This window comes from Perognathus longimembris, chromosome 2 (assembly GCF_023159225.1).
Source record: "Perognathus longimembris pacificus isolate PPM17 chromosome 2, ASM2315922v1, whole genome shotgun sequence".
NCBI lineage: Eukaryota > Metazoa > Chordata > Mammalia > Rodentia > Heteromyidae > Perognathus > Perognathus longimembris.
This window is the reverse complement of record NC_063162.1, coordinates 74,411,158-74,439,066: the sequence shown is the minus strand read 5'-3', so window position 1 is coordinate 74,439,066 and position 27,909 is coordinate 74,411,158. Positions and strand designations below refer to the sequence as shown.

The window sequence follows — 27,909 nt, the reverse complement described above, 5'->3', positions numbered from 1 at the left end:
CAGATATACAAATCACAACAGTACTCCACAGTTATTTCAGTTATTCTAAACAAAATGAGTGGACAGCAAGCTTATAAACTTAGTATGTTGCTACTCAAACTACAAATTATTCTCTGCCAAACCATTTGTCAAATTATCTATAGTTGTCTCTTTTATTTTAGGCATTCCTCGAGTCATCCAATGTAAATTTAGACTTCCCCTGAAATTAGTCTGCCTGCCAGACCAGCCTTCAAAAACTGCAAGTCACAAACTCACGATAGACACCAACAAATCTACAGTGAACCTGCTCAGCCTCTTCCCAGGTAGGAAGCAGAAATGTTAGGAATTTCAGATGGAATCCTGCAGCTTGGAATGGTGGGTAATTATCAGATAATTGCTGTTAGGATATTATAGTGCCTTGAGGATCTTTCCCTCTTGTTAGCCTGTTCAAAGGCGAATAGCTTAAATCACCAAAATAATGAGGTATGCCTTTTAAGCTTGATTAAAATTATTATAATAATTGTTTTCCTTCAGTACTCAGAAAGAAAACATCAAATGTCTCTTTTTTAGATTGGAATTTTTTGGCCTGAAATGTAAATATATAGTATTCCTCTTGTCACAGATCTTTAGATGGGTCCCCTTTCTAAGAATATATCTCATCTTCACTGTAGACTTTTGTAGTGTACCTTCAAAAGTCTAGTTTTAGTCCTCCGAAAAGTAGCCTCAAAATAGGTGCTCTTGGGGCTGAGGTGTCCACAGTAGCTGGAAGGAACACAGGTTCCTGTGGCCCTGGTTGTGCAGCGGGCACATGCACCACAGCATATGTTCACATTCACATGGGGAAGGCGGGACCTTCTCCAGGGTCACTTTGCTTCCTCAGTGGCTTAGAAGACAAAGTCTTTCATTGGATAAAACAGCTTTTATAATCAAAGTTTCCAAAGTTTTATATCCACTAAATTTCTTGTGATGTGAAATTAAAGAAAATAATCTGGGGATTAAAGACCCAGTCAAGTCCTTCATTAAAAATCAGCACTTGGCTGGGTGTCAGTGGCTCAAGCCTATAATCTTAGCTGCTCAGGAGGCTGAGATCTGAGGATCATGGTTTGAAGCCAGCCCAGGCAGAAAAGTTTTTGTGAGACTCTTATCTCCAATTAACCACTCAAAACCCAGCTGTGGTTTTGGGGGTTTGAGCTGTGGCTCAAAGTGGTAAAGCACTAGCCTTGAGCAAAAGAACTCAGGGAAAGCTCCCAGGCACTGAGTTCAAGGCCTACAACCAACCAATCAGCAAACAAAAACCAGCACTTGTACAGTTTAACAAAATGATTATCAGGAAGCTGATCCATGTCTTGATGAGGAGGTCATGAGAGGAGAATGAAAGGACCAGGGAATGGTGGACAAGTACAGTCCTAATACTCAGCACTTGTGTGTGAGAAAGGAAGTGAGACCCTTGTGACAGCTGGGGAAGGGCTGACCCATCAAGCACTGGACACATAAATGGGTGTGTTAAATTGCCACCCCCTATACAACCATTTGAAGATTAAAAAAATAAAAATCACCACTTTTGGCTATGAGAAACATTCTCCCTCTTTCAAGCCCCCCTGCCCCGCCCCGATTCCTGTCTGTAGTTAGGACTCAGAATACGGAGAATACGATTTTATGCAAAGCCAGCTTTTGTTAATGACTACTTAGCATGCCCTAAATTTATTTTTCATTAATTTGAAGTACTTAAAAAAGTCTTATATAAAAAGTCTCTAAAATTAAGTGCTTTTTATTATGATTATTTAAATTTTATGCTTGAATTGTATTTGAATATATATATATATATACATATTGCTAGTAACTTTTCGCTTTATTTCTTTCCCCTCTCTTCTCCTTCCCTTCCCTTCTCATCTTCCCTCCCCTCCTCTGTCCTTCTCTTCCCTTCCCTTCTTATACAACAAGTTTGGATTGTAAAAAAAAAAAAAAAAAAAAGGAATAGCCACTATCTTTGCAGAATGCTGCCCAAGTTTATAAATTACTTGGTGGCGGCCTGTTCTGCCCTGGAAACATAGTGGGAAAGTGTGTGCTGAATGACAACTCATTGGTGCTCTTTAAGCACCTGGCTTCTGAGAAGTTGATCCTTTTTCTTAGGTAGATGAATTCATTTGGAACCTGAGTAAACATACATGCCTTTCACCAGGGAGGTTACCCTGCAAGGTATGAATTGGGTTGCATATATGAAGGAAAGCTGGGGTAATTCCTCCTGGCTTGGGACTAGATGGTTTGATAGTATAGGTATGTTATGCTTGTTGTCTGCTTACTTGGTTTAGAAATAGGACTTGATGGAAAAATTTAAAAACATTTCCCCAAGATGTGATGCATAGGAAATACTCAAAAATTCTACATTTGTGTTCCTATTGAACATAGGTTCATCATATAACTGTTTAAAATAAGTACTTCTCTCTTGTTAAGTATACAGCTTTTATGTATTGATCATAGATAAAAGTTGTTATTGCAAATCTTCAGTGCCTATTTTTTTTTAGCTTAAAACAAGTTAATCGGCTTTGTAGGGAAGAAATAAAATGTCTTCCTAATTGTTTTCTTTGTAGGTACATTTAAAATGGTTTAAAATTTCTTATTGCAAAAGAAATGTGAAATTTAAGCCAGATAACAATAGCTTGTGCCTATAATCCTAGCTGTATGGAGGGATTTAGGGTTCAAGGCCAGCCCCAGGGATAAAAGTTCTTGATTTGAGCCTTAAATGATTTGTGACAGAAAATATACTTGACTAAGCCTCCTGTTTTAAGGACTAATTGTTTATTTTACCTGGTGATCAAGTAATGTGATTTTCTCTCTTCCTTGCAGGCTTTGCTAACCAGTCAGAGGATGACCAGGTGAATGTGCTGGGTTTTAGGTTCTTAGGAGGCTCCCGTGTTACTCTGCTTGCTTCCAAAACCTCTCGTAAGTAGAATAAGATAAATGTGTTTTTGAAAAAAAGTTAACAGGTAGGAGCATATGTACTGTTATGAAATTTTTCCTGTGTTTCTGTGGCTTAGATCATAGCTTCTGCTAAATGATGAGGCAAACTTGGAAACAAGCAAATATTACTGAATAAGAAACAAAAATAGCTGAGAAGAATGAGAATGTTCCACATGGGTCTGGTCCTGGTGACTTGTCATGAATACAATCTTTGTCGTATTGGCTCTGTTTAAAAACATTTTGTTTGGTAACACAGTATGAACTTTTTCCTCTGACTAGATTCTTAGATGCACAATTCAGTATTGCTAACTCTAGCCATGTGGGACCATTTTACTTTGGTTAGCTTTACTCTTCAAGTTGGCTGGTAGATTCATTTCTTTTATTTATATAAACTGTTTTCTCTCTTCTTCTGTCTCTCTGTTCTTGGTCTCTTTGTGTCTGTCTCTGTGTCAGTCTGAATCTCCTCTTTCTCACTGCTTATTTGGGTTAGATCTCATGTCTCATGAGTTTTTTCTACCTGGGCTGATTTCAAATAAGGATTCTCACATCTCAACTTCCTGATTAGCTAGGATTATAGGTAGAGCTGCTAACTGGCACCTAACTTTCTCAGAGCTTAAGGTAACCCACAATGTAAGTTCACAGATTAAATAATGAAACAGGAATCAAATGAATGACATAAAGCCAAACCTGAAGGGCAGCCCTACATCTTCTGTTGTTTTGACTTCAGTGTGCCAGATTTCTCTCTAGGAGATATCTTGGTGGTGGTGGAGCAGATAGGTCTGAATAAAGTGCACAGCTTTCTGTGGTTGAGGCAGATTTGGGACTCCCTTCTGCTATATCAGAATATTCATTCTAAGAAAGGCATGAAGATAGGCGAGCCCAACTTGTGTTTGCCATTTTCTTTTCCTTTATGTGAAAAGCACATAGTGGTAATTCTAGTCAAGAACTCTGAATTGACAGAGAAACTATGGAGAGATCTCAGTATTTCTTCAATGTTGAACAGGGAAGTGATTCATAAACCATGCAGTTGTCCTTGGCTCTTGGTTAGTGTTTTCTGTAGGTCCCACATACTCATTTCCTCTCAAAGCCTGCTTCATGATCAATGAAGGCTTCAAGGGTGTGGTATGGTAATTTGAGTTCAATTTCCTGAATCAGTGAAGACAAATCAGAGCAGACAAGGCAAAAGTGAGTTCAGCTCATCATTTCAGATATCAACTCGCAGTCTACGGAATGAAATATGTTTTTGTTTTCAGAAAGTAGAATAGTGCTTCAGTATAACTGAAGTTTATTATGTGAATTCTGAAAAATGAACACCATGATAAAAATATTTGGCAAAATGTTCTACACTAACAAGACTTCTGAAATTATTATATAGTCCTAAATTGGAAAGAACAGGATAGGTCAAATTTTATGAGATCAATTATTTTTACAATCAGCATTATAAAATATTATCACATGGAAGTCTGTAATTTTGAATGACTCACTGTAGTGGAATTTCAGAAGAAATCTGATATTGCCTAACTATGTATGAATCGTTCCCATGTAGCTTTCCTGAGATGTAGAGGCTGAGAGATCATCTAAGCCCTGCTGCTCCATACACTGTTCTCATCTGTTCCTTTGTACTTAGTTTCTCCTCCGGACTTCTGTTTTTTATCTCTTTTTGTGTCTGAAAGAATTTAGAAAGTTTAAAATTTCCCCAATTCGTTTTCCGGCCAGAGAACCAAAAAACCCCACAAAAATAAATAAATAAAAATGCCCAAACATGTAAGGTAGATGTAAGTAGTCGAAGAAACAAGGGAGAGAAAATAAAGGCAGGAAGTTAGAATACCATTAGCATTCAGAAATGTCATTGTAAAATTGACCAGATCCTAGCACTGTAAAAGAACAAGAGAACATTTCAGTTACAATTTTTGGCATGTTCAAAATATATAATTATATAATTGGGGAATTGTGCAGCTTTTACTGTTAATGAGTTTAGGATGAAATTTCTCTTATAAGTATTCAGGAAGATAATTTCTTTAATAATGTCTGTACAGTTTATATTTTATAATGATAATGGTTATATAATTTATGGGAAGAAACTTCACAAACGTTTAAAAAACAAGCTCAGTTGACTAAATATACTTCTATGCGAGTCCAGATTGGTGCAGTCTAAACCACAGCTTGATGCAAGTATACATTTAGCGTCTCTAGTGCTCCAAGTTTTCAGTACCTAGTGTTTCTAGAGAATATTGAGCAGCCAAATTTGTAATTCAGAAACAAGAAGTAAAATTAAGTAATTGTAGGTTTTATTTTGCAGTGAGCAGGCCATTAGAACTAGACTGCCATGCCCTTATGAATAATAGTTGGTGAGACAAATAAGGGAACCAATGACAAATGTTGAGTATCCTTACAGAAGCAAGCTGTGTAAGTAGTATCAGCTCCCCAAAGAGGGAGGGGCCTAAGGAGATTTTGTTAGACAAGGTTTGTTTGTTTTTTTTTTTTTAAGTTAGAATGATTTTATTGAACTGACTGCCATGCTAGTCAGTAACTGTACAAAGTAATAACCATCAATCACATTATGGCACATGATTAGTACCTATAGCTCTTCCTAACTTCCACCAGAATCTATCAGCATCTCAAGCAGGTACTGTTCATATTGCTTCTCAACATGGTTCTCTTCTATTGTAGTGTTATCATTCCACCTTTTCGAGAAGGTTTTGAGGAATGAAAATAGACTTAAGGTCAGGCCATTCCAGGAAGAGGGAAAGGGCTCTGAAATGTTTGATAAACCACGAGGATTTTAGGAGTCAGTGAATGTTCTTGAGTGTCTGGAAGGTCACATTATGAGAGCTCTGTAATATTACTTTCATGAAGTCAAGAAATTTAGGGACAATTCGTGATTATATTGATCAACTCTAAGACATCTGATGCCTGCCTCATGTCCTAGGAGTAGTTTGAAGTATCTGCTAATTCATCTGTATATTAATGTTAATATTTATCTTAGCAATTTCTTAGCAGTATCAAAAAACAATGTGCTTATTTTATTGATCTACCTTAAGTAATCTAACTTTTTAAAAGTAAGTATAGTTAATTATCCATAGTTTCTAATAATTGAAGAGGTTATATATTTAGAATATTAAGCTTTTATCTATTGGAATTGTTTATATTATTTCCTCCAACTTTGGGTCAAAAAAGTACTCATCTGCTTTTCCATGTTAGGTTTAAATTTTTCCAACTTGCATAAACGCTATGGATACATTGTTTATGATATGAATACAGGCATTATTTAGACTGATGAACTTCAGATGTTCTAATATGAGCACACACTGACATGGTGCACTTGCGTGCTGTACTTAACAAAATACATTATTTTCTCCATATGTAGAAGAATGGAAAGGCAGTTGACTGGGTGAATAGTGTACAAATGTATGTTATTTGGAAGCTGACATGATCATGTCAACTAAGCTGCTATTACAAGATGCAGAGGGAAAAGAGATAAACAAATTGAGTGTTCATTTTGGCATCACTTTGATTATGAGTGTTTTAGGGCCTTATTTCTTTTAAAATAGAGCTTCTTTTATGTTGCGTTACAAATAGAAAATTTCCTTTCTCCTTTCCATGAAATATATAATCTGGAAAGTCTTCATGGGTAGTTTTAATTATTTTGGAGTATTAACTGAGGAAAAGTTTAATAATCAAAATAATGTTTTATAAATCTTTGACTCATTGATTCTTGTTGATTTTTTGTAATCTGAAAAAAGGCTAATTTAAGAATAGTACTTATCTTTCCAAATCCCGTGTCTAACTTTTCATTGTAGAAAAATGCAATTATGCACCCTCCCTTATGTTGACACAAATAAGAAAACAAAAGCACAAACTGTCAAGTTTAGAATATATTAAGTCTGTGTCAGTATTCACTAAGATTTTTGCTTTTCTACTATAGTGCATGTATGAAACCTGGTCACAGGGTGCCTGTTAGTCACCTAAATTTTTACGTACATTTCAACTTTTACATATATTGTTAAATAGTTCTATGCAAATTTTACACATTTATGTACTCTATACACTTTAATTAAATAGTTCTGTATTTTCAAGCAACATTTTAGGCCATTTAATTTTGCTTGCTCTAAAATTTAATTGTATAAAGGTAAATTGTGTTTGTGCCTTTGCTATGCAGCATCTTATTAAATCTCCATAATGAAATAGGCTAACTTTAACCATCTGATTAGGTGTTTTATTTATTTTTTTCCTTTGTGCAGATGAAGAAATTCAAAGTTGGATCATTTATTTTTAGTGAAGTAGAAATCAAAAATTGGACTGGCTATTAAGCTTTTCCCTGAAAGTAAGACTTGAGAAAGTGGGAGTTTCCTTGTTTGCATGATATCCATGATGTTAAGATGATGACACATCTTGGATCACCACCACTTGTTAACTGGGCCATGGCTATCAGTTCATTCCTTTTTTTTCTCCGTGGAAGTCCTCGTAGTAAAAGCAAACAAAGAAACAGACACTCAAAGGTCATCATTGTATTAGCTTCTTAGCTAAAACCCTCAGCATTTACAGTAATTTTCAGACTCTTGTTATTTTATTTGTTGATTTAGGATCTTATGTTGCCCAAACAGGTCCCCAACCCAAGTTTATCCTGCCTCAGCTTCCTCTGTGCCTTCATACCCTACTCAGTATCTAAACTCTACACCTACCCCTGTTGATCTCTGTGTATGGTCAGACCTTGGCCTAATGTCTGTCATTGTTTAGGGCCATTGTGTACCTCAACCCTGCCCATCTTTCACTTTCTGGTAAATATCTGGCCCTCTTCCCCAAGGTCTTGGTACATGGCATTCCCGCTGCTTTAACAGCCAAGGTTAATGTATAGAATAATTGGGATGTGAGTCCTCAATCCTGCCCTCTCTTGAAGTTTGTCTGAATGACTTGGGAAAAATTACTTAACCATCTATAAAATGGCAACAAGAGATCCAAACTAGAAGATGGCAGAAACCTGATAGTAGTATATAGGAATCATATTGTCATTTCCTGGTACATTGTAAGTGCTGCTGGGTAAATTCTAGCTGATTCCATTATTTTCATTATTGTCACTCTGAGTGTTTTCCCAGGGCACCCCTCCTGATATTGCACTGGTCTTCTTGATTGCATAGAACATCCTGAAATCTTTATCCTAGCACCCTCCTTATCTGCACCAGAGTCCCTTCATAACCTGTACTTTGCTGCTTACTTGTGTGATTTCTTCCTTATAGGAATGGGTTAGCTCCACATGCACATTGTGTTGTTTGCCACTGTCTCAGCACTTACCTTCATGGCAATTTTTTGGATAAATGAGTAAACATGACTTACTGGTATCTGCTTGAACCTGTCAACCAGTGAAGAGAATTTCATTCCTCTGATTTGTCCTTTTGATATGATTATTCACTTTTGTGCCTGTACTAGGACTTTAACTCAGGTTTGTGCTCTTGCTGTAAGTTTGAGACCTGTGTCTCACAGTGTTACTCTTCCATCATTTCTTCTATAATTCACAGGAAGACTTATAAGAAAATGCTAAAGACTAAGGAACTTGGAGACTTGAAGACACAGCATGAGAGAGTCCTCTTCTTCCTGAGGCCGTAGTTCTTTGAGCATATAGCTCTTAGACACTTCTTTAGAAAATAATTTATTTTTATTATAGAGATGATATACAGAGGAATGACAGTTATATGAGTCAGGTATTGAGTACATTTCTTTTTGTACAGTGTCTTCTGTTCCCTTATTCTCTCCCAGTCCTTCTTTCCAGTCTCTACCCACAAGTTGTATAATTTGTTTTCATCACTGTGTATTGAGTGCCACTGCTGCCCTTATACCCACACCCCCTTACCTTTGAGTTCTGTGCCCTCTTCCCCACCCTCCTGAAGATATACACTTGAATACACTATACATAAGGTAAAGAAGACAAATCATCAAAAACTTTAAAAAAAGAAAAGTCTTTTGTTTCCATATCTTGGAGTTTGTTTCAATATGTATATTATGTTAAATAAATATGAGGAGGCATTTATGCATTGTGCCTTTGTGTTTCTCTCAAAGAGTATCCTCTTGTGGTCCTTCCTTGTGTGAGTATCTAGAATCTTTATAATTTGTCATATCCCAGTGCATTTTAGATCTAATATCCACATATCAGAGAGAATATGCTCCACTTGTCTCTCTGAGCTTGATTCATCTCGCTTAACATGATTTGTTCTAGTTCCATTCATTTCCCTGCAAATGACATTCTTTCTAATGGCTATGTAGAATTCCATTGTGTATAGGTACCACATTTTTTGGATCCATTCATCTATTGTAGGGTAACTGTGTGGTTTCCATATCTTGGCTATTGTGAATAGTACAGATATGAACATGGATGTATAGGTGCCCTTATCATAACCTGGCTCATGAGGTTCAGGGTAGATGCCCAGGAGTAGTATGGCTGGGTTGTAGGAAAGGTCTATGTTTAGTTTTTTGAGGAATCTCTAGACTGCTGTCCAGAGTGGTTGTACTAGTTTACATTCCCACCAACCATACAGTAAGGATTCCTTTTCTCCCACATCCCTGCCAACATTTGTTGTTCAGACTTTTGCAATGTTGGCCAATCTTACTGAAGTGAGATGAAATCTTAGAGTTGTTTTGGTTTGCATTTCCTTTATGATCAGGGATGGTGAGCATTTCCTCATATGTTTCTTTGCCATTCTTGTCTCTTCTTCTGAGAAGCCTCTCCTTAGCTGCCTTGCTCATTTAGTGATTGGTTTATTAGGTTTGAGATGGGTTAGCTTCTTGAGCTCCTTGTTTATTATTGGATCTGATACATTGCTGGTAAAGATCTTTTCCCAGTTGGTTGGCTATCTTTCAGTAACTATGTCCTTGGCTGTATAGAAACTTTTTGTTTTGACGTGATCCCACTTGTCAAGTCTCCTATCTGTTGTGCCCCTGGGATTCTATCCAAGAAGTTTCGCTATACCTCTAAGTTCTAATGTTTTTCCTACTTTCTCTTGCACTAGTTTCAAAATTCAGTTCTGCTGTTGAGGTCATTGATCCACTTTGAATTGATATTAGTGCATGGTGACAGACAGGGATCCACTTTTAATTTTCTGCATATGGATTCCCAGTTTTCCCAACACCAGTTGTTTAAGAGGCTTTCCCCCCTCCCCCTCATTGTATATCTTTGGCTCCCTTATCAAATATCAGCTAACTGTAAGTGCATGGTTTTATTTCTAGGTCTTCTGATCTTCAGGTCTATTTTTGTGCTAATACCAAGTCAATTTTTAAAATCTTATGGCTCTGTAGCAGACTTTGAAGCTTGGTATTATGATACCACTGGTATTGCTTTTTTTTTTTTTTTTTTGCCTAGAATTACTTTGGCTATTCTAGATCTTTTGTTGTTCCATATGAATTTTTGAATTATTTTCTCAATCTTGGTTAAAGAATGTCATTGAGGTATTGATGGGGATTGCATTGAATTTGTATATCATTTTTTGGCAATTATGACCATTTTCACAATATTGTTTCTGTCTATCCATGAACATGGAAAGCCTTACCATTTCCTGGTATCCTCTTTGATTTCTTTCTTCACATTTTTATAATTTTCACTATAAAGACCTTCTAAGATCTTGGTTAGGTTAATTCCTAGGTAATTTATTAATTTTTTTAGTCTATTGCAAATGGAGTTGTTTTAATGATACCACTTTTTGTTTGAACATTGTTGGTATACAGAAAGGCTATTAATTTTTGTAAGTTAATTTTGTATTCTGCTACTTTGCCAAAGTGGTTTATCATCTCTAAGAGCTTAGAGATGGAGTTTGTGTGTGTTTGTGTGTGTGTGTCCTTTAGGTATATGATCATGTCATATACAAATAGGGATAGTTTGAGTTCTTTCCCTGTATGAATCCTTTTATTGTCCTTTTCTTGCCTTATTGTTCTGGCTAGAATTCAGAACTGTATTGAAGAGGAATGGAGAGAGTAGACATTCTTGCCTTGTTCCTTATTTTAGGGGAAATAGGTCTAGTTTATCCCTCACTCCGTATGATGTTGCCTTTTAGTCTGTCATACATAGCCTTTATTGTTTTAAGGAATGTTCCTTCTATTCCTAGCTTTTCCCAAGCTTTTAACATGAACAGATGTTATATTTTGTTGAAGGCCTTTCCTGAATTTATTGAGATGATCATGTGGTTCTTGTCTTTGGTGTAGTGAATTAACACTTATTGATTTATATATGTTAAATCAGTCTTGCATCTGTGGGATAAAGCCTACCTGGTCATAATGTTTGATATTTTAAAAATCTGCTTTTGCATTCTGTTGGCTAGTATTTTATTAAAGAGCTTTGCATCTGTGTTCACCAGAGAAATTGGTCTGCAGTTATTTCTGTTTGTTGGATCCTTACCTGATTTGGGGATGAGCTTACACACTTCTTACTGTAAATTCTGCCTTGCTGCTACTTACTTTTGCTCTATATTGGATCTCCCCTTACTTGAAAATGGTCATTTTCCCTCTGGGTAAATCCTGGCACCTCTAAGTCTTCTTGATGGGTGTGGCCAAAGCAGTGCTTACTCTTGGGTCACCTTTCCAAGTCTGTGAGCTTTTGGAGGTGGAGGGTCTGGCTGTAGTTTGGATTTTATTACACTGAATTATATAAATAAAAGAAAGAGTGGCTAAGTAACAGCCTGTGTTCAATATGTTAGATCTCAAGATTAGCTCTGATAAAACTAGATATTGGGGATTCTGATTCTATATCTCAACACCACCAGTCTTTCTATCCCTTTGTCTCTACTTCCAACACCTGTACTATGTCTGAAGCATTAATTATGCTTACCAAGAGAAGTTAAACTTGTTACCTTGGACTTAATGTCTTTCAAGAGAGAAAAGAGGAAAAGTAAAATTAGTATCATGGGCAGAATCCATTGAATAGAGCAGGATTGGGGCGAGGGAGGGTGGGAGCTGCAGAGGAATGATGTTTTGGCAGCTGAGAAGGCCCATGGGGGTGCTGGTGCTGTGCAAGAGTAATCAGTCTGTTTTATACTGGATGTAGTTGAAAAAGAGGATGTGAAGGGCAGGAGAGGAGATACCTTCTTGAATCTGATGGTAAGTTGAAATCCTAATACCCAGTTTGAACATGTAAAATACTTAATAGAAATGATAAGGGTACCAGGAGGAATATAAAGAAATACTGTACCTGTACATGTCTGATGTTGCTTCAGTTAATTCATAGGCTTTGTAAGCAAGAATACTGAGTTTGTTCTTGTATCCACAACATTTGTTTCTTCATGATATGCTTAATATAAATGCTCAGTAAATTTTGATTAAATTAAAGAAAATATTTATTCTAAGATCTCAAAAAATTTGTGATCCCTTTGGGGCAAAAAATACAGTCATTTGCAAAAGTTAAATAAGAGTGTGTTTGTGGGCTGGGGATATAGCCTAGTGGCAAGAGTGCCTGCCTCGGATACACGAGGCCCTAGGTTCGATTCCCCAGCACCACATATACAGAAAACGGCCAGAAGCGGCGTTGTGGCTCAAGTGGCAGAGTGCTAGCCTTGAGCGGGAAGAAGCCAGGGACAGTGCTCAGGCCCGGAGTCCAAGGCCCAGGACTGGCAAAAAAAAAAAAAAAAGAGTGTGTTTGTGGTTAAATGCCTAGTGAATGATAGTCACACTGCATCCCTACATCCACTCAGAGAGATACGATACTGGGAGGTGACGAAGATGTATTGTAAGTTATTACTAGTAATTGGAATTCCAGTCCCTACTCAGTTACTAACTAGCTAGATAACTTTGAAATTTGCTTACTGTCTCCTGTGGTTGGACTTACTTTTCCCGTAAAATGCATAATATTATTTTTTCTACAAGACTGTTAAAGATTGAATGGAAGGGAGTTTTAAAATTGAGCCTAGTGCCTACTAGGCTTCTGTGGGTGCTAGAGAAATCAAGGGTGCTTGTGGGTAGGTAAGAATGATGTATGCCCCAGGCACAGGTTGGATTTACAGGGGTGGGGTAGGTTGTCTATGATGAGTTCTAGCTCCAGCATAGAAATTCCTTAGTGAAATCACCTGTGCTTTGGCTTCCTTAATGAAAATAAATGCTGTAGTCTCAGTGCTCAGTAGGTGACATTGTCCAGCAAGTAATAGCTGTTCTTATTCTCTGGTCACTAATGCCTTTATCACACTCATCAGTGTTGGTATCGTGGTGGTGGTGGTTGTCATAATCATTGAAGAGAACACACCCGAGTCTTGTTCGTGTGGAGCTGAGGTTGTAGGGAAGAGAAGAAAGGAAGATTTACACTTAGGGAAGAACCTGACTGCACACTCTTCCTTCAGATTAAAGAACTATTAGAAAAATACAATACTTTGATCATGATTATAGGAATTTATATGGCTATAGAATCTAGAATATGAGGCTTCTTATACAACAAATATTATTCAACATCAATATTCTGAATCAAATTAGTAATACTAGCTGTATTTTTCTACTATTTAAAAATATTTTAAACATTTTTATTTTAAAGTAAAGTGTGTGTGTGAATGTGTGTGTGTGTGTGTGTGTGTGTGTGTGTGTGTGTGTGTGTGTGTAGGTGTTCCAGTCTTGGGACTTGAAAAACAAGGCCTGGGTGTTGCTGTCCTGCACATTTTTGTTCAGGCTAGTGCTCTACCACTTGAGCCACAGCTCCACTTCTGGCTTTTTTCCTTGGGGTAGTTAATTGAAGATAAGAGTCTCAAAGACTTTCCTGCCTGGGTTGGCTTCAAATCACATCCCTCAGATCTTAGCCTCCTATGTAGCTAGAATTACCAGTTTAGCCACTGGCGCCTGGCTTAAAGAATTTTTAAGGACCAAAGTTTGGTCCTTTTTTATTGTTGTCTTAATTAGAGACATGGTAAGAAAGGAACATTCTTAGCTTGCTCCTATGAATTGGAATCCCTTTAGAATTAGATTTGAAATTTTCAAGTGACTCATTTAGAAAACCAGCAATGAAGTCCAGAAGTATTTTTAAGAAGATTTTTTATTAGCATATGTTAGATGTATAAGGGGGCTTTATTGTGACATTTTTATTCACACAATGCCCATCATAGTAATCACATTTATCACTCTCCCTCCCTTCACCCACTTCTTTTTAAATTTCATTAGTCATATTATAAATACAATGCTTCTTGACACTGTCACCCCATCCTTCCTTCTCCCCTTCTTCCCCCCTACTGTCCCTACCCACAAATTACATAGTTCATTTTTTATATAGTGCACATTGGATACAATGACCTTTCCTCCAGAGTGGCTTTACTACAATATTTCATAGTGGTTTATATTTTATAGTTCAGTCTGACTAGACCATTCTCTATAGCAGCGAAATATTTTTTCATAAAGTCATAGAAATCATGTCACAAAGGACATCTTTCTCCTTTGGTTTGGGTATTTCTGTCAGTCAAGGTTAGGGATAGTTCACCTAGTAATTATATGTTAATAAGAATTTTTCTTAATTATTTTTCTCTCTTAGAACGCTATCGTATTCAGAGTGAACAGTTTGAAGATCTCTGGCTCATAACAAGTGAGCTCATTCTCCGCCTTCAGGAACATTTTGAAAAACAGGGAACCAAAGATTTTGCGTGTTCTTTTTCTGGATCCTTGCCCCTTCAAGAATATTTTGAGTTGATTGATCATCATTTTGAGGTGTGTATGATTGTATCCCAGTCCTGTAGTCCTTAGTATACAAAAGAGAACCACATCCAGAAAAGTGTGAATTCCAGTATAGGTGCAGCAGGTTACACACTTTGAGTCCTTATGTGGATGGTGGATTTGGGGAATCTGTTCCTGTTTGCTTGGCTGGGGTTTGGTCACCTGCAGACATTTATGGAGTGGCTGCCTGGAGCTAAGCATGTGTCTTGCCTTGAAACAGAGCTGATTTAGTTCTTGCAATGTGGACTTAACCCTTGACCCCAATAACCTATTGTTAAAACTATTTGAGCTTATCGGCAGCCATTTGGCTAATTGTAGCAGGCCATAAGTGAGGTATCATTAGAAAGGAAAGTTGGTTTTCTTTTTCTTTTTTGACAAGCATTCCAGAGCTTCTGCATCTGAATGAAGCCTAAACACTTAGAATGCTCTCCCATACCAGTGTACAACATGTACCCCCCATGGTGAGTGCTAAATGAATGGTAAATGATGTCTGAAAGGACTTTGCTCCTCTGGATAATTTTACATTTCTTCTTTGGCAGCATGCCCAGAGCCTGTGGTAGTCCTCTTGAGTATCTCAATGGTATCACCTTCATCATTTGAGGATTCATTTGCTATTTGGAAACAGATATGTTTTGTGACTAGATTAGACAATGACAAGTCATTGCTTCAACATTTTATATGTTAAAATTAAGTCATCAGGTTCTACTTATTTACAGTGTCAGTAGCCGGCAATACAAAAGGGAAATCTGAAACAATTTAAACGTCAAATAAGCATACTACTAAATCAGTGGTCATATCAAGGTATAATCTATGGTGTGAGTGTGTATGTATAAGAGAGCGACAGAGATAGAGAGGGAACATGAACAGAAAATTTCATGCAAGTCCAGTTATGAATATCCATGTCATTATCTAAGAAACTGAATTTACTTTATCTATGTTCGTATTTTTTAGGTTATTATGCATTGGTAGATTGTGGCACCCAGATAGACAGTTTAGGGGCATTGGTGGACTAAGTATAGAAAGGTTCATGAACCTTCACATTTCTCTGGGACGTAGTATGTGAAACTATTGCTTCATTGGGCCAAACTGGGGTCTGGTACTTTATGAGCTTGTGATTTCACAGCAAGAGTAAACTTACTCCTTAGTTCTAATATTTAAAACATAGAATGTTATATACTCTTTGCCGGTAAGTTGGACCTATGATTTCCCTCCTGTTTCCTGGCTAGGAGGGCCCTGAAGTTTCCACATCAGGAATACTTCCTTTCTAAGGAGGTACTTTGTGGCATAGGGTGACTTGGGGGCATTTCCCTGTCTTCTCCACCGCCCCCCCCAACCACAGCATGTCTGTTATTCCTTTGCTGTGTCCACACCTCTGCTTCTAGCCATTAATAAGATTTTCAGCTTTGAGTCAAGATAGCTTTTGGAACCCAAGTTTCTCATCATGTATGAAAGGCATGGGTTTTTGTCTGTTCTGTTGATTGTTGTAATTGTTAGTGCTTGAAACACTTATTGGCCCTAGGAGCAATACATTTTTGTTAAATCTTCACATTCTGATATGTAAAAACCCATGTCAGTCATGGCAGGGAGGTTGTACCATCAGAAGAAGGAGAACTTGATATTTGGATATTGAAAGTTTCTTCTTGTTTGTGTTCTTCATGAATTCAGGAATAAAAGATGATAAAAATACATCACACAATTAATTGAGTTATTGATAATTGAGCCTTTAAAATCCAGTGAGCCTATTAAAATCCATTTTGTTAATTTATGGTAATGAAAGTTTTTTCTCAAGGGAATTTTTTCTTCTTTTGGCTTAGGTAGCTACTTAGTGCTTCTAAAATCGGGATTGAAAGAAGTTAATAAAATTTTAAGTTTTATATCATGAAATACTTAATGTATTGAGGGAATTAATGCACTGTGAAGGTAAGAAGTTTGGTTTGATACATATCAGAAATGTACATTATAATATGGTTGATTTCCAAACATTTGAATATAGTATTTCTTTCAGAGGTAGCTTTATTATAGTTTCATGAAGCTGAGCTATTCACAGGAGAGCTCCTCTGATTGTGTGGAGTCTGCCTTCCTCCTTTTGACTGGGGCCACCTTTTCTTTGTTTCTGTTGAGTTTAAAAAAATGTGAGATGGGCAATGGTAATGAGTAATTGCTCATTCTCTTGCCTCTTTTGAGGTAGCTTTTGGAGACTAACTCCTTGTGCATCTGTTTAGAAACATTCTACGTAGTTATGATTCTGCTGGTATGTTGCCTTGTTGAGAAAACTTGCTTATAGTAGTAGTATCACATGATGCAGGTTATTCTCAGTCTTTGGTTTGCTTTCAGGAACACATTTTTGGATAGAATCTCATATCAGCACCTACCTTGCACAGTAGTCTTCTTATTTAACTATTTTTTCTATTGATAGGCATTTTGATCATTACTAATATCTTAGTAAGATATGAACAATAGAACAATTATGTTGTAAATATTCTCATATGAACTTTTCTCCAAACATTATCTCTAGGATAAATTCCTAGAACAAAAGCTGTGTATTAAAAGACTGTTGGATCAAGTATTATAGGGAATTGCCTATTTTTATGTTGTTTTCTCACTGATTTCTGTTTGGTTGTTGTGCTTTTTCACATGCCTTTTAGATATAACCTTAAATCATTTTTTTTTAGTTATTGCTATTTGCTTCCTTGCTTTAAATTTTTTTCTTACTATGTAGAATTACTTTTTTATTTAGTAATGTATCCATTTTGTGGGTTTGTGACTTTTGACTTTTAATAATAAAGGCCTTTCGCATGCCTTTATTTTGTGTTTTTTTTTTCTAGTGTTTTTATCATGTCTAAGCCTCTGTTCTGTCTGCAGTTGAGATTACCGTAAAGAATAGGAAGAAATTATCCCCATGTTGTCAGTTATTGTAAAATAATCAACCTTTCCTCCAGTGATATTGAGTCACCTTTACTAAATTTCCATTTGATCTACTCCACAGTATTAACCATGTATTCCTGTACCAAATACCACACTTTTAATTCCCACAGATATATATATATATATTTAAATTTGTTCATTATCACTTTCTAAATGTTTATTGCCATTGCCTGTATGCTTTCTTTAAACATGTTTTTCTGTATATACCTATTTCTTTTAATGTAAGAAATTCTTCATTGTAGCTACGGATAAATGGTGAAAAATTAGAAGAACTCTTATCTGAAAGAGCTGTACAATTCCGGGCTATCCAACGCCGGCTATTAACAAGGTTCAAAGATAAAACACCTGCTCCCCTCCAACATTTGGACACCTTACTAGATGGAACTTACAAGCAGGTCAGTATAGCAGTGGTGATGGTTTGCCACCCCTGAATAAAATTTTCCTCCTCACCCTGGACTCAAACTCAAGAATACCAACATAAGATATTTACTTCCTATATACTGTGCTTAGGTTTATTATTTAAACAACTTAGTGTATCCCATAATTATCATCATAATTCTTTAGTTATCTTCCAAGCAACTGGTTTGTGCTTCCAGTATTATCTGTTGTTATTTTGAGATGAAGTTGTTTTTTAGCCTTGTTCAAAGAGTTCTATTTGGAGACTTCCCTCCCTTGCTTTCCTTTTACTTGCGGCTTACTATTGTCATTGGGCAAACTTAAGGTATTACATCTCAAAAAAAATACTCAGAATCATAATCTTTAGCTTGGAATAACAATTATTAAAATTTAAGTTTCATGAATAAGCCTTGTACCAATTCTACTACGATGAAGTTTTTGCAAAGCTCTACTGTAGACTTTGACTACATTGTGCTTTCCATTTTCGTATTTTGTACAATGGGCATTCTGTGAAAAGAGAAAACTGAAGAGCAGGTTTTTTGTTTTTTTCTTGGCCAGTCCTGGGGCTTGAACTCAGAGTCTGAGCACTGTCTCTGGCTTCTTTTTGATCAATGTTAGCACTCTGCCACTTGAGCCACAGCGCCACTTCTGGCCATTTTCTATATATGTGGTGCTGAGGAATCGAACCCAGGGCTTCATGTATATGAGGCAAGCACTCTTGCCCCTAGGCTGCATTCCAAGCCCTGAAGAGCAGTTTTAATGTAGAGTTAAACCCTGAGGAAATTTTCTGAGCTAAGTCTACTGCAGTTGGGCATGTCATGTATCCCATTACCATACCTCTTTTTTAGTGTGTCTTACCTTTACACTTTGCCAGGCTGCCTGGTAGATCAGCCAAGCACACAAACTAACAAGCTCTGCCTAACCCCATCTCAGAGAGTTACCTGCCTTGCATGGCTCATACTAGGGTTTTGTTTCTTATTGCAATTCTAGGGCCTCACACTCGCTAGGCAAGTAAGTGTTCTGCCATGTGAGCTATATCACAGCTCTGATACTAGCTTTAAAACGTATTTTTCTTATATAGTATAAGATTAAATTGTCTACCTATTTAGAGTCCTATTTTCTTATGCAAGGAGAACTTTCTGCTTTTCTCTGTCCTCTGTTGATCTTGGTGCTGGGGTAATCATATGAGACTCAATCAGAGAGGCACCTGAGCAGTGCAGGGAGTATTTGTTCTCTATCAATCACACTTAGCATTTTGTATATGGATGACACTGTGTTGCCACTGTATTGAGAAGCAGTAGAAATTTGCTTTTGTGGTAATAAAAACAGAAACAAGTTTTTCTAGAGCTTCAGTGTAAACTCTAAAGTCTGGGATTTATTTAGTCTTTTCCTCCATTGTTCTTAGGTTAATACATGTCTTGGCACTTAATAGGCTTTTAATAAACGTTGTTCTGTGAGTGAATGCTCTATTGTTGCTAATGAAGACTCTCTTGAAAGTGATGTCTTTGATCCTGGTGCCACTACAGAGAACAAAGCAACAGAGAATTCTTTGAGCCCAGCCTCATGAGTCATTGGGGTGATTTATTTTAAAATACTCATGAGCTATAAGAAGTGGAAACTCTTCTTTTTTCCTAAACAATATAATTGGAAGACTCAGGCAAGCCAACATAGCCAGGAAGGTTGTATAGCTGCCAGTTTTTGGCTGAGCAGACCTTTCCTGTTGGTTTTTATTAGACTCTGTGTGTTATACTGAATGCAAGACAGTCACTTGTTGAAATGCCTCTCTGTAGATAGCATGTTGTTGAGTTTGAATGCCACCATGTTATAAGTGGTATAATAACTTATTGAGCCTTTTCTCTGTAAATATGCCTTTATATACTGCCTATAGAATGGTTGAGCACTTCCTTATACAAAGCAAATATTCTTTCTTAGAATCTCTTCTCTGAGTAAGCAGGATTGGGTTTTAGGCATGGAGGGCTGAAGGCATGTCATGGAGCTTGAGCATGTTATGGCTGGGGTCATCTGGAAACTGCTGTGAATTCTAATACATTCATTTAGAAAAACAAGCTTATTTATCTTCTGTGTTTTTTTTTTTATTGACTTCTCTTTTCATTTGAGGCCACTGAAGTTTGAGCCCAGGGTCTTAAAGTTGCTAGGCACGTGCTCCTTCAATTTGAGCCATGCTCCCAGGTCCCAGTTGCTTAGGTTATTTTTTTTTCAGGTAGGGTCCCATGCTTTTGCCTCAGACTGCAAACAGTCCTCCTATCTACATCTCCTGTGTATCTGGGGATAGCTCTATGAAGGAAGATCCCTTTGCATGTGCTACCACACCTAGCTTATTCACCTGAGAGTCTTGCCAGTTTTTGCTCACTCTGGCCTTGAACTATGATCCTCTTGGCTTCTTATTTGCTAAGTAGCTGGGAGTCTTTCTTCTGCACTTCTGGGATTGAACCTGAGGTCTCATGCATACTACTAAGCAAGCACAGGACCACACCACAGAGATGTACCCCATTCTCCTACACGTATATTTTTGTTTTCATTAATAGTCAGTTGTGGTTTGTAGAGTCTGAAGATGTTGGTCATACATTGATTCGTCTGTCAGGCGTGTTTAAGGTGGACTATGCTGGGGTTGTTCACAGCTGGTGACACTACCTGGGCACTAGCTACCTTCTTCCTGTTAAGCATATAGACTTGCAGAAATGTGTTGTCTTAGAAGGCATCTACCATCCTGTCTCCTTATGGTCTTCACCTTATCCCCTAGTGGGCAGCTTTCTAGGCATGTGAGCCATAGTCACATAGGTCCCTGGGCTTGGGTTATTCCTTACGTACATATACATTCATAATCTCCTAATACCAGTGTACAAATATCTAGCAATAAAAAAAAAATAACCTAGGTAGCTCCTTAACGGCTGGGAGAATATCTGAAACTGGAGAATCAGAGGAGGGGATTTTTGCTTGCTAACTTCTGCAGTTTTGTTAGCTTCTACTACAATTAAGTTTTTTGTTTTTTGGTTTTTTGTTTTTTGCTTTGTGGTGCTTGTGCTTATTACTGCATTTGAACAAAAGCTTTGGGAAATAAGTTCTCTTTCATGTTGTAAAATTTTCACATGCATTTGTGAAATGATAGATTGGCAGAATTAAATTGAAATAGGGGAAATTAGACTTACTCTTGGGTTTGGCTTATGTTTTGGGGCTTTTATGTGTTCTCAACTTGAACACTATCCCTGTGTTGTAGCACAGGGAAATATTTACTGATCTAAAAGTTGGTGTCAGATGATATACATATGATGTAATGACTGATAGTCATTAATGATCTAGAAAGACACTTGGCTTGTTTTTCTCTTCTGCAAACAGAGGCTGTATTAAGTATAATTTTAAACAGAGATCTTGTGGTTTGGAGTTGGTTGTTACTTTTTCTGTAGTTCAAACTTCCTTCCACAATTTGTATGGCAATGATATAAAAAATCATTTTAAGTCCCATAGAAATCTCAGAGCTGGACTGCATGGTTCCAGGCACAAAGAATTTCCAGCTCTCCATTTTGAATTAGGGCTTTTGATCAGCATTCCTTGATGTTTCCCTAATCCTTTTCAATTCTGGTTCACAATCAGGCCCTCACTGCCTTGGAGAGTTTCTCTTGATGGATGTGAACAGTATGGTTGGTGTCCCTCTTAGTGTGAAGAGCATGGTTGGTGGCCCTCTTAGGTGGTGAGGAGTCATCAGGAACCTTTGCTGATATAAATCATGCCTCTGGGCGCATTTTCTTAAAAAAAAAAATCTTATTAGCTGGGTGCTAGTGGCTCATGCCTGTAATCCTAGCTACTCAGGTCTGAGTATCACTGTTTGAAGCCAGCCCATGAAGGAAAGTCCCTTAGCTCCAATTAACTACTAAAAAGCTGGAAGTAGAAGTCTAGCTCAAGTGGTAGAGTGCCAGCATTGAGGGAAAAAGCTCAAGCCCTGGGTTCAAGTACCAGTACCAGCATAAGAAACAAATGAAGAAAACATAATCAAATTTTATGCTGACAAATAGGGTCCTGGCATAGCCTCTTTGTTTTAAGTTTGGACATGTCACCTCACTTCCCTAAACTTTATCTTCTCTATTTTGTCCCTGGACTTGTCAGAACCTCTCTAGCCCTCATCCAGCATGCTGCTTGTTTTTCAGCTTCATTGTCAGTCTACATTTGTCACACACCTACCTGGTAGTGATAGTAGGGGTCTTGGAATCTTGAGCCTCCATCAGTTCAGGATTTCAGAAACTCCTGGGTCTCTAGTTTCTCTGCTGGCAGCCCAGGTATGGGGTATGGTGGCCAGTTAGCACTTGTACATTGATGCCATGAATATGATCTAAGTTACTGGGCTTTGTGAGACTAAATTAGTTTCAGACAAGGTAGGAAAGTGTAGAAGTATTATTGTGGCATTCTCTAGATTTAGATTTAGCATGAGCAGGGCATATGCAGTGGGCTGGCTGTTAGTGTGAGACGGCCTGCGGCTGGTACTCATCTGGCCCACTTTGCTGCTGGGCATGTGTGCTTTTCATAAACAATGTGTGCTTCTTTATCTACAAGGTCTTTGGTCAGTTGTTCAGGCTTTCTGCTTGCTCATGTTGTCAGAGTAGATTGTAAATTTAATATTGGGGTTTTTATCTTAGAAAGTTTATGAGATGCAGAAATTTGATTAAATCTGTCTGAAATAAAGCATTCTATGCCAAGCCATCCTTGTGCTAAAATTTTGTTCTACTTTTGTTTGATCTTTTAAAAAATTTAGTTCTTTGAGATACACACTGAAGCAAGATGTTTCTAATATTACAATAAAACTTAATGGCCTCATGTTAAGGAAATGAAAATCTTATCTTTTGTGTCAGTGATGAGAGAATAATATAAAAGTGGCCTCCAATTATCTGTAATTGTATGAGGCTTTCTTTCATTTGTGTTATCTCTTCCTGTTTACTCCCATCCAGCACAATTATTCCTTTTGTATCAGTTTTCTGTGAATGGAGTTCTGAATGGTTAGAATTGTGGGTGGATGGTTAGTATAGCCTTAGCTCCCACTGCCCTCCCTCACCGCCCCCAGCTTATTTTTCTTTCCCACATTGTCTTTCTCCTTAGACACAGGCATGCAAAGCCAGTTTTCTAGACAGCTCATTTTGAAATCTTTTGGAACAATAAAAAGTAGTGCTGTCTTTACAGTGCTGTCAGCACAGCTTAGCAGTTGCACTGTATGTATACAAAGTGGAGGCCAGTGAGCTTGTCTATTGCTCTTAACCACCAAATGTAGGCAAGGGCCAATTGAAGTTGTTCATTTAAAAAAAATGATACCTTCATTCAGTCTAATATATATCCAGAATCAAGGCAGAAGTATGTAAGTGACTTAATATACACTGGACTTAAGTGGATTTTCCCATGTTCTGTGGTAAGGTCTGCAGTTAACAAGTGTCCTGCTTCATCCCACTGTGTGTCATGCTACTTGTATTTTTGTTTTGATGTTTCCAGTGATTTTCAAGTATCTTTTAGAAGAATATGAGATTTCTGGGAAATCTACCCCTCTCTGCACAAATTCTGACTCCCCCAATCCCATGGTTTCTGGATGACAATATTTTCATTGGATTGATTGACCAGTTGGAGTGATGGAAATAATGACACATTCTGCTTAGGGGAGATTTTCATGGGCCACATTCCTCCATCTTCCACTACACCTTTGTGAGTTGAGGTGAAGGTGGTAGGAACCTGCCCTTACTGACTGAAACCATGGCTTCAGGGAGTCCCACTGCCACAGGTCCTTATCCTCTCTTCACAAGTGTCAGTTACTTGTTTCTTTCATTAGATAACATTAATCACTCTTGTTCTGTTCTGTGGCTTTATCTGTTTTTATCTCTTTCCCTTCCCTTTACAGAATTCCTGTTACTTATCAATATGACATTCAGAGATCTGAAAAGGCACATCCAGCTCCTCCTAATCTGAACTGTTGTTTCAAGCAGGAACTATAGGCCAGCAAAACTAACATATCTTCTGAAAAGATAAGTTAGTTTATATTAGAAAATAGAATAAAGTTAATTTCCAAAGCTAAATATGATATGACACACCATATTGATGTGGCTTTATATTCTTTGCTGGTTTTGAATAAATAAATAAAAATCATTTACTCTAAAAGTCCTAATCAGAAAACTTACATGCTATGTTAAAGAGTACAGCATTAGTATAAAATTTGACACTGATCTAAGTGACCCTGGGGCAATAAGTTTTACTGTCTTGTATCTACACACACAGCTCTTCAACAAGTCTCCAGTTGTAAGATTCCTGACCCGAAACTGAATCTTTTCTCCTCAATGCTATTCTTGTTTTGAGAATTCCATTAATGTAAAGGGAACCATGTGGATAATCTAGTGTAGAATATCTGAATTGCTTCTAAGCTTCAGGCAAGCTAAGGGCAGTATTTAATACTGAAGTGGTTTTTGTTTATTTTTATTTTGGGTGTCCAATGAAGTGATTTTTGTGAAAGCCTTTGACATTAATACTATTTATGTAGTTTGAAAAAATCACATATTTAAAAAAGATTTGTGTTGGTATGTTTTTAATTTAGAAAAGAAGGCAAAATTATATAGGAGGTTAAATTTGGGTTGTACACATGCAGAAGAGGACCACAGAAAAAATTTAAATTTCCCCTTTTTATATATACCTCCAGTATCTATGCATATGGGAATAATTAAACTCAGAAAAGCAGTCTACTTGCTAGCCAGCCAGAATGCCTGGAACATGTGGAGAAGCTTGGGTATTTGTCTAATGTTAATTGGAATATTGGTTTTCAGTTAAAGATGCCAAATCTTCAGAAAAGTAATTGGATTTAGCTTCCTATTTAGCAAACTACTTCAAATCCCTGAAGTATCCCACATCCGAAAGTAATTTTTCTTGATTGTATCAAGTTTTGTCATGAGCAGAACAAGTTTGAAATGTTTCTCGACAAGATCTCAGTCGTGTTCCTTGTCCCCATCCTCATTGTCAGGCCCACTACAGGTGAGCTTTGTGCTCTGCAGTAGCATGGAAACTGCAAAGCTGTCTTTGTGAGAGAAAAAAACCACATTTCTTTCCCCTATGTACCTACATTTAAACTGAGACTTTGAACATATTTCAAGAAACAAAACAAGAATGATGCATTTCTTACTGTTCTTAATATAGTCTTGTATAGGTACTTAATCTAATGTGTTTAGATTCATCTTAAGAAGTGTACTTTGTGATGGTTTTTGAGTCTTGGCAGTCTTATTCAGTTTACAGATGTCCAATGTGGTGTCTCAAAATATTCAAGGTTAGTTAAGGAAAGTCCACTTAGAAAAACTTTAGCATTTGTTCATTGAAATTCAATGATTGAAAAATGTCATTTAAGAGACCTCTATCAAATATTTATTGGCTAACTGTACATAGGGTCCTTCGTCATCAGAAGAGGCATGTAACAGTGTTTGTAATACGGTTTTAGCTTCTAAGAATATGGCTTTCTTATACAGGTAACAGTTACCAAGATGACCAGATGTCACCTCTTGCTTCAGTCTTTTGCCATGGAAGATAATCACTAAAATATTTGGAAAAAAATTTGGCATCATCAGTAATTAAAGTCTATGGCAATCATTTTGATTGATCTTAATTAACAGTGACCTCAGAATCCCCCTAGTAAACCATTATAATGGATTTTTTGTACTAGGACTATCTTGTTAGAAAAACTCACAGCAAAGCTTTCATGTTGTTTTTCATCCAGGACCCGGAACTATATAGTATGTAAGCCCTGTACATTTAATTGAAGTGGATTTCCAGTAGTTTCAGTCTGTCTGAGGGTAGCATGACTGTCAGGCAGAGGATTGCTCATTCACTGCTGTGCAGTCTCAGAGCCTAGCACAAAGCCTGGTGTGGTGTTCCATGCATGTAGGTGGGGCTCTGGTCCTGCCAAGGGCAGGTGGCATTTCTTCTGAGAACTTCTGGGGTCTGGCTTTATTTTCCAACTTGAATGGTTATCATTTCTACTCCTGGAGTTGAGGACTGTCCTAGGCACCATAGGCAGCCTTCTACTGCCACACCGTGTTTGAACGCTCAAGTTGTTTGCGACAGTTTTGTCCCTGTGGAACTCTCACGGTGCCTGTGTGCTTAAGAAGTAATCATCGGGGGCTGGGGATATGGCCTAGTGGCAAGAGTGCCTGCCTCATATACATGAGGCCCTGGGTTCAATTCCCCAGCACCACATATACAGAAAATGGCCAGAAGGGGTGCTGTGGCTCAAGTGGCAGAGTGCTAGCCTTGAGCAAAAAGAAGCCAGGGACAGTGCTCAGGCCCTGAGTCCAAGCCCCAGGACTGGCCAAAAAAAAAAAAAAAAAAAAAAAAGAAGTAATCATCGAGAACCAAGAATACACAGTATCATCAATGATGAAAATTTACACTTTGTCTTCTTTGATACAAATTATTTGCTATATCTCAACTTTATCCCCACCCCCACAAATATTGGGATTTGAATTTAGGGGTTAGAACCTGCCAGACAGGTAATCTACACTTGAGTCACATCCCTAGCTCTTTTTGTTTTAGTTATTTTTCAAACATTTTTCATAGTCAGTACCAGGTGATTGCTTAAATGACAATTCTGTTAGCTTCCAATCAGTTAATTACTGGTCCAGATAAGTTTAGTTGGCATAGTAACTTGTGAAGTGCCAGCCATTCCTAAAATGCTGAGCACCCAAAAACCTCTGTTCTCAGCCATTTTAACTTTCAGCTTTGGTTAGGGGGAGAATCTGTCAGTATTGTTCACACTTATAGCTAACCATTCTCTTCTAAGACTCAAGTGAAAGATGAGCGTGGTTCATGCCTATAATTCTAGTACTGAGGAGGCTGAGGCCAGATATTTGCAAGGTTCTAGCCAGCCTAGGGTACATAATGTGACATTACCTCAGACATTCAGGAAATGGGATAGGAGTGGAGTAAGGAGGACACTAAAACTTTATTTTTTTGTTTCCACTGTCCTTTGTCATCTCCCTTGCCATCCCCCCTTTAAAAAAATATAGGGTTTCTTTTTCTTTCATTTTTGTTGTTGTTGTTGCTTTTTTTTGCATTGTTTTTGCATTTATTTATTTTTTTATGTTTTTATTATAAAACTGATGTACAGAGAGGTTACAGTTTCATACGTTAGGCATTGGATACATTTCTTGTACTGTTTGTTGTTGTTGCTTATAGGGCTTGAACTCCAGGCCTGGTCACTGTCCCTGAGCTCTTTTGCTCAGGGCTAGTGCTCTACCACTTTAAGCCACAGCACCACTTTGGTTGTTTGGTGGTTAATTGAAGATAAGAGTCTCCTAGACTTTCCTGCCCCAGCTGGCTTTGAACTGTGATCCTCAGATATCAGTCTCCTGAGTAGCTAGGATCATATTTGTGAGTCACTTGTGCTTGGCCCTTCTTTTCTCTTTTTTTTCTTTGCCAGTTATGGAGCTTGATCTCAAATCCTGGGCCCTGTCTCTGAGCTTTTGTGCTCAAGACTAGTGCTCCACCACTTTGAGCCCCAGCTCCACCTCCAGTTTTCTGATGGTGAATTGGAAGTAAGAGTCTCACAGATTTTCCTGCCCAGGCTTGCTTTATACCATCTTCCTTAGATCTCAGCCTCCTGAGTAGCTAGGATTATAGGTGTGAGCTACCTCCACTGGCTTATAGGGTTCTTTCTTAAAGTAGACTTCCATAATGATGATTACAAAGCCAAAAAATGGAGGCATTTTTAGTTTTTATTATAAATTCCCAAGCTGTCACAATTTTATAGTGCCACCAGCAGCGTCAATAATGCAAGGGTGGATTTTTCAGTGGTTCCCTGACAAATGTTTTGTTTGTAAGTGTATCCTAAGAGCATGAAACAAACTTGCCTGCTGGCAGGAGTTGTTGGGTTTTTTTTGTGTGTGTGTGTACACTTTATTTTTATTTATTTTTTAAATTAAATTTTATTGACAAGGTGATGTACAGAGGGGGTACAGTTACATAATAAGGTAGTGAGTA

General features: G+C 37.6%; 1 protein-coding gene across 10 annotated transcripts in view; it reads left to right on the top strand.

Moving 5' to 3' along the window:
- The window catches only part of Bbs9 (Bardet-Biedl syndrome 9), a 321,391-nt gene that overhangs the window by 141,445 nt on the left and 152,037 nt on the right, over positions 1 to 27,909 (top strand). For 9 of the 10 annotated variants that reach the window (XM_048339489.1, XM_048339488.1, XM_048339486.1 and 6 more), the window contains 4 exons: positions 162 to 302; positions 2,824 to 2,919; positions 14,411 to 14,583; positions 17,757 to 17,909. In XM_048339489.1, the coding sequence (XP_048195446.1) occupies positions 162 to 302; positions 2,824 to 2,919; positions 14,411 to 14,583; positions 17,757 to 17,909 (563 nt within the window). Of the gene's footprint in view, positions 1 to 161; positions 303 to 2,823; positions 2,920 to 14,410; positions 14,584 to 17,756; positions 17,914 to 27,909 lie in introns of all 10 variants that reach the window. The other variant, XM_048339492.1, reaches the window with a different exon arrangement.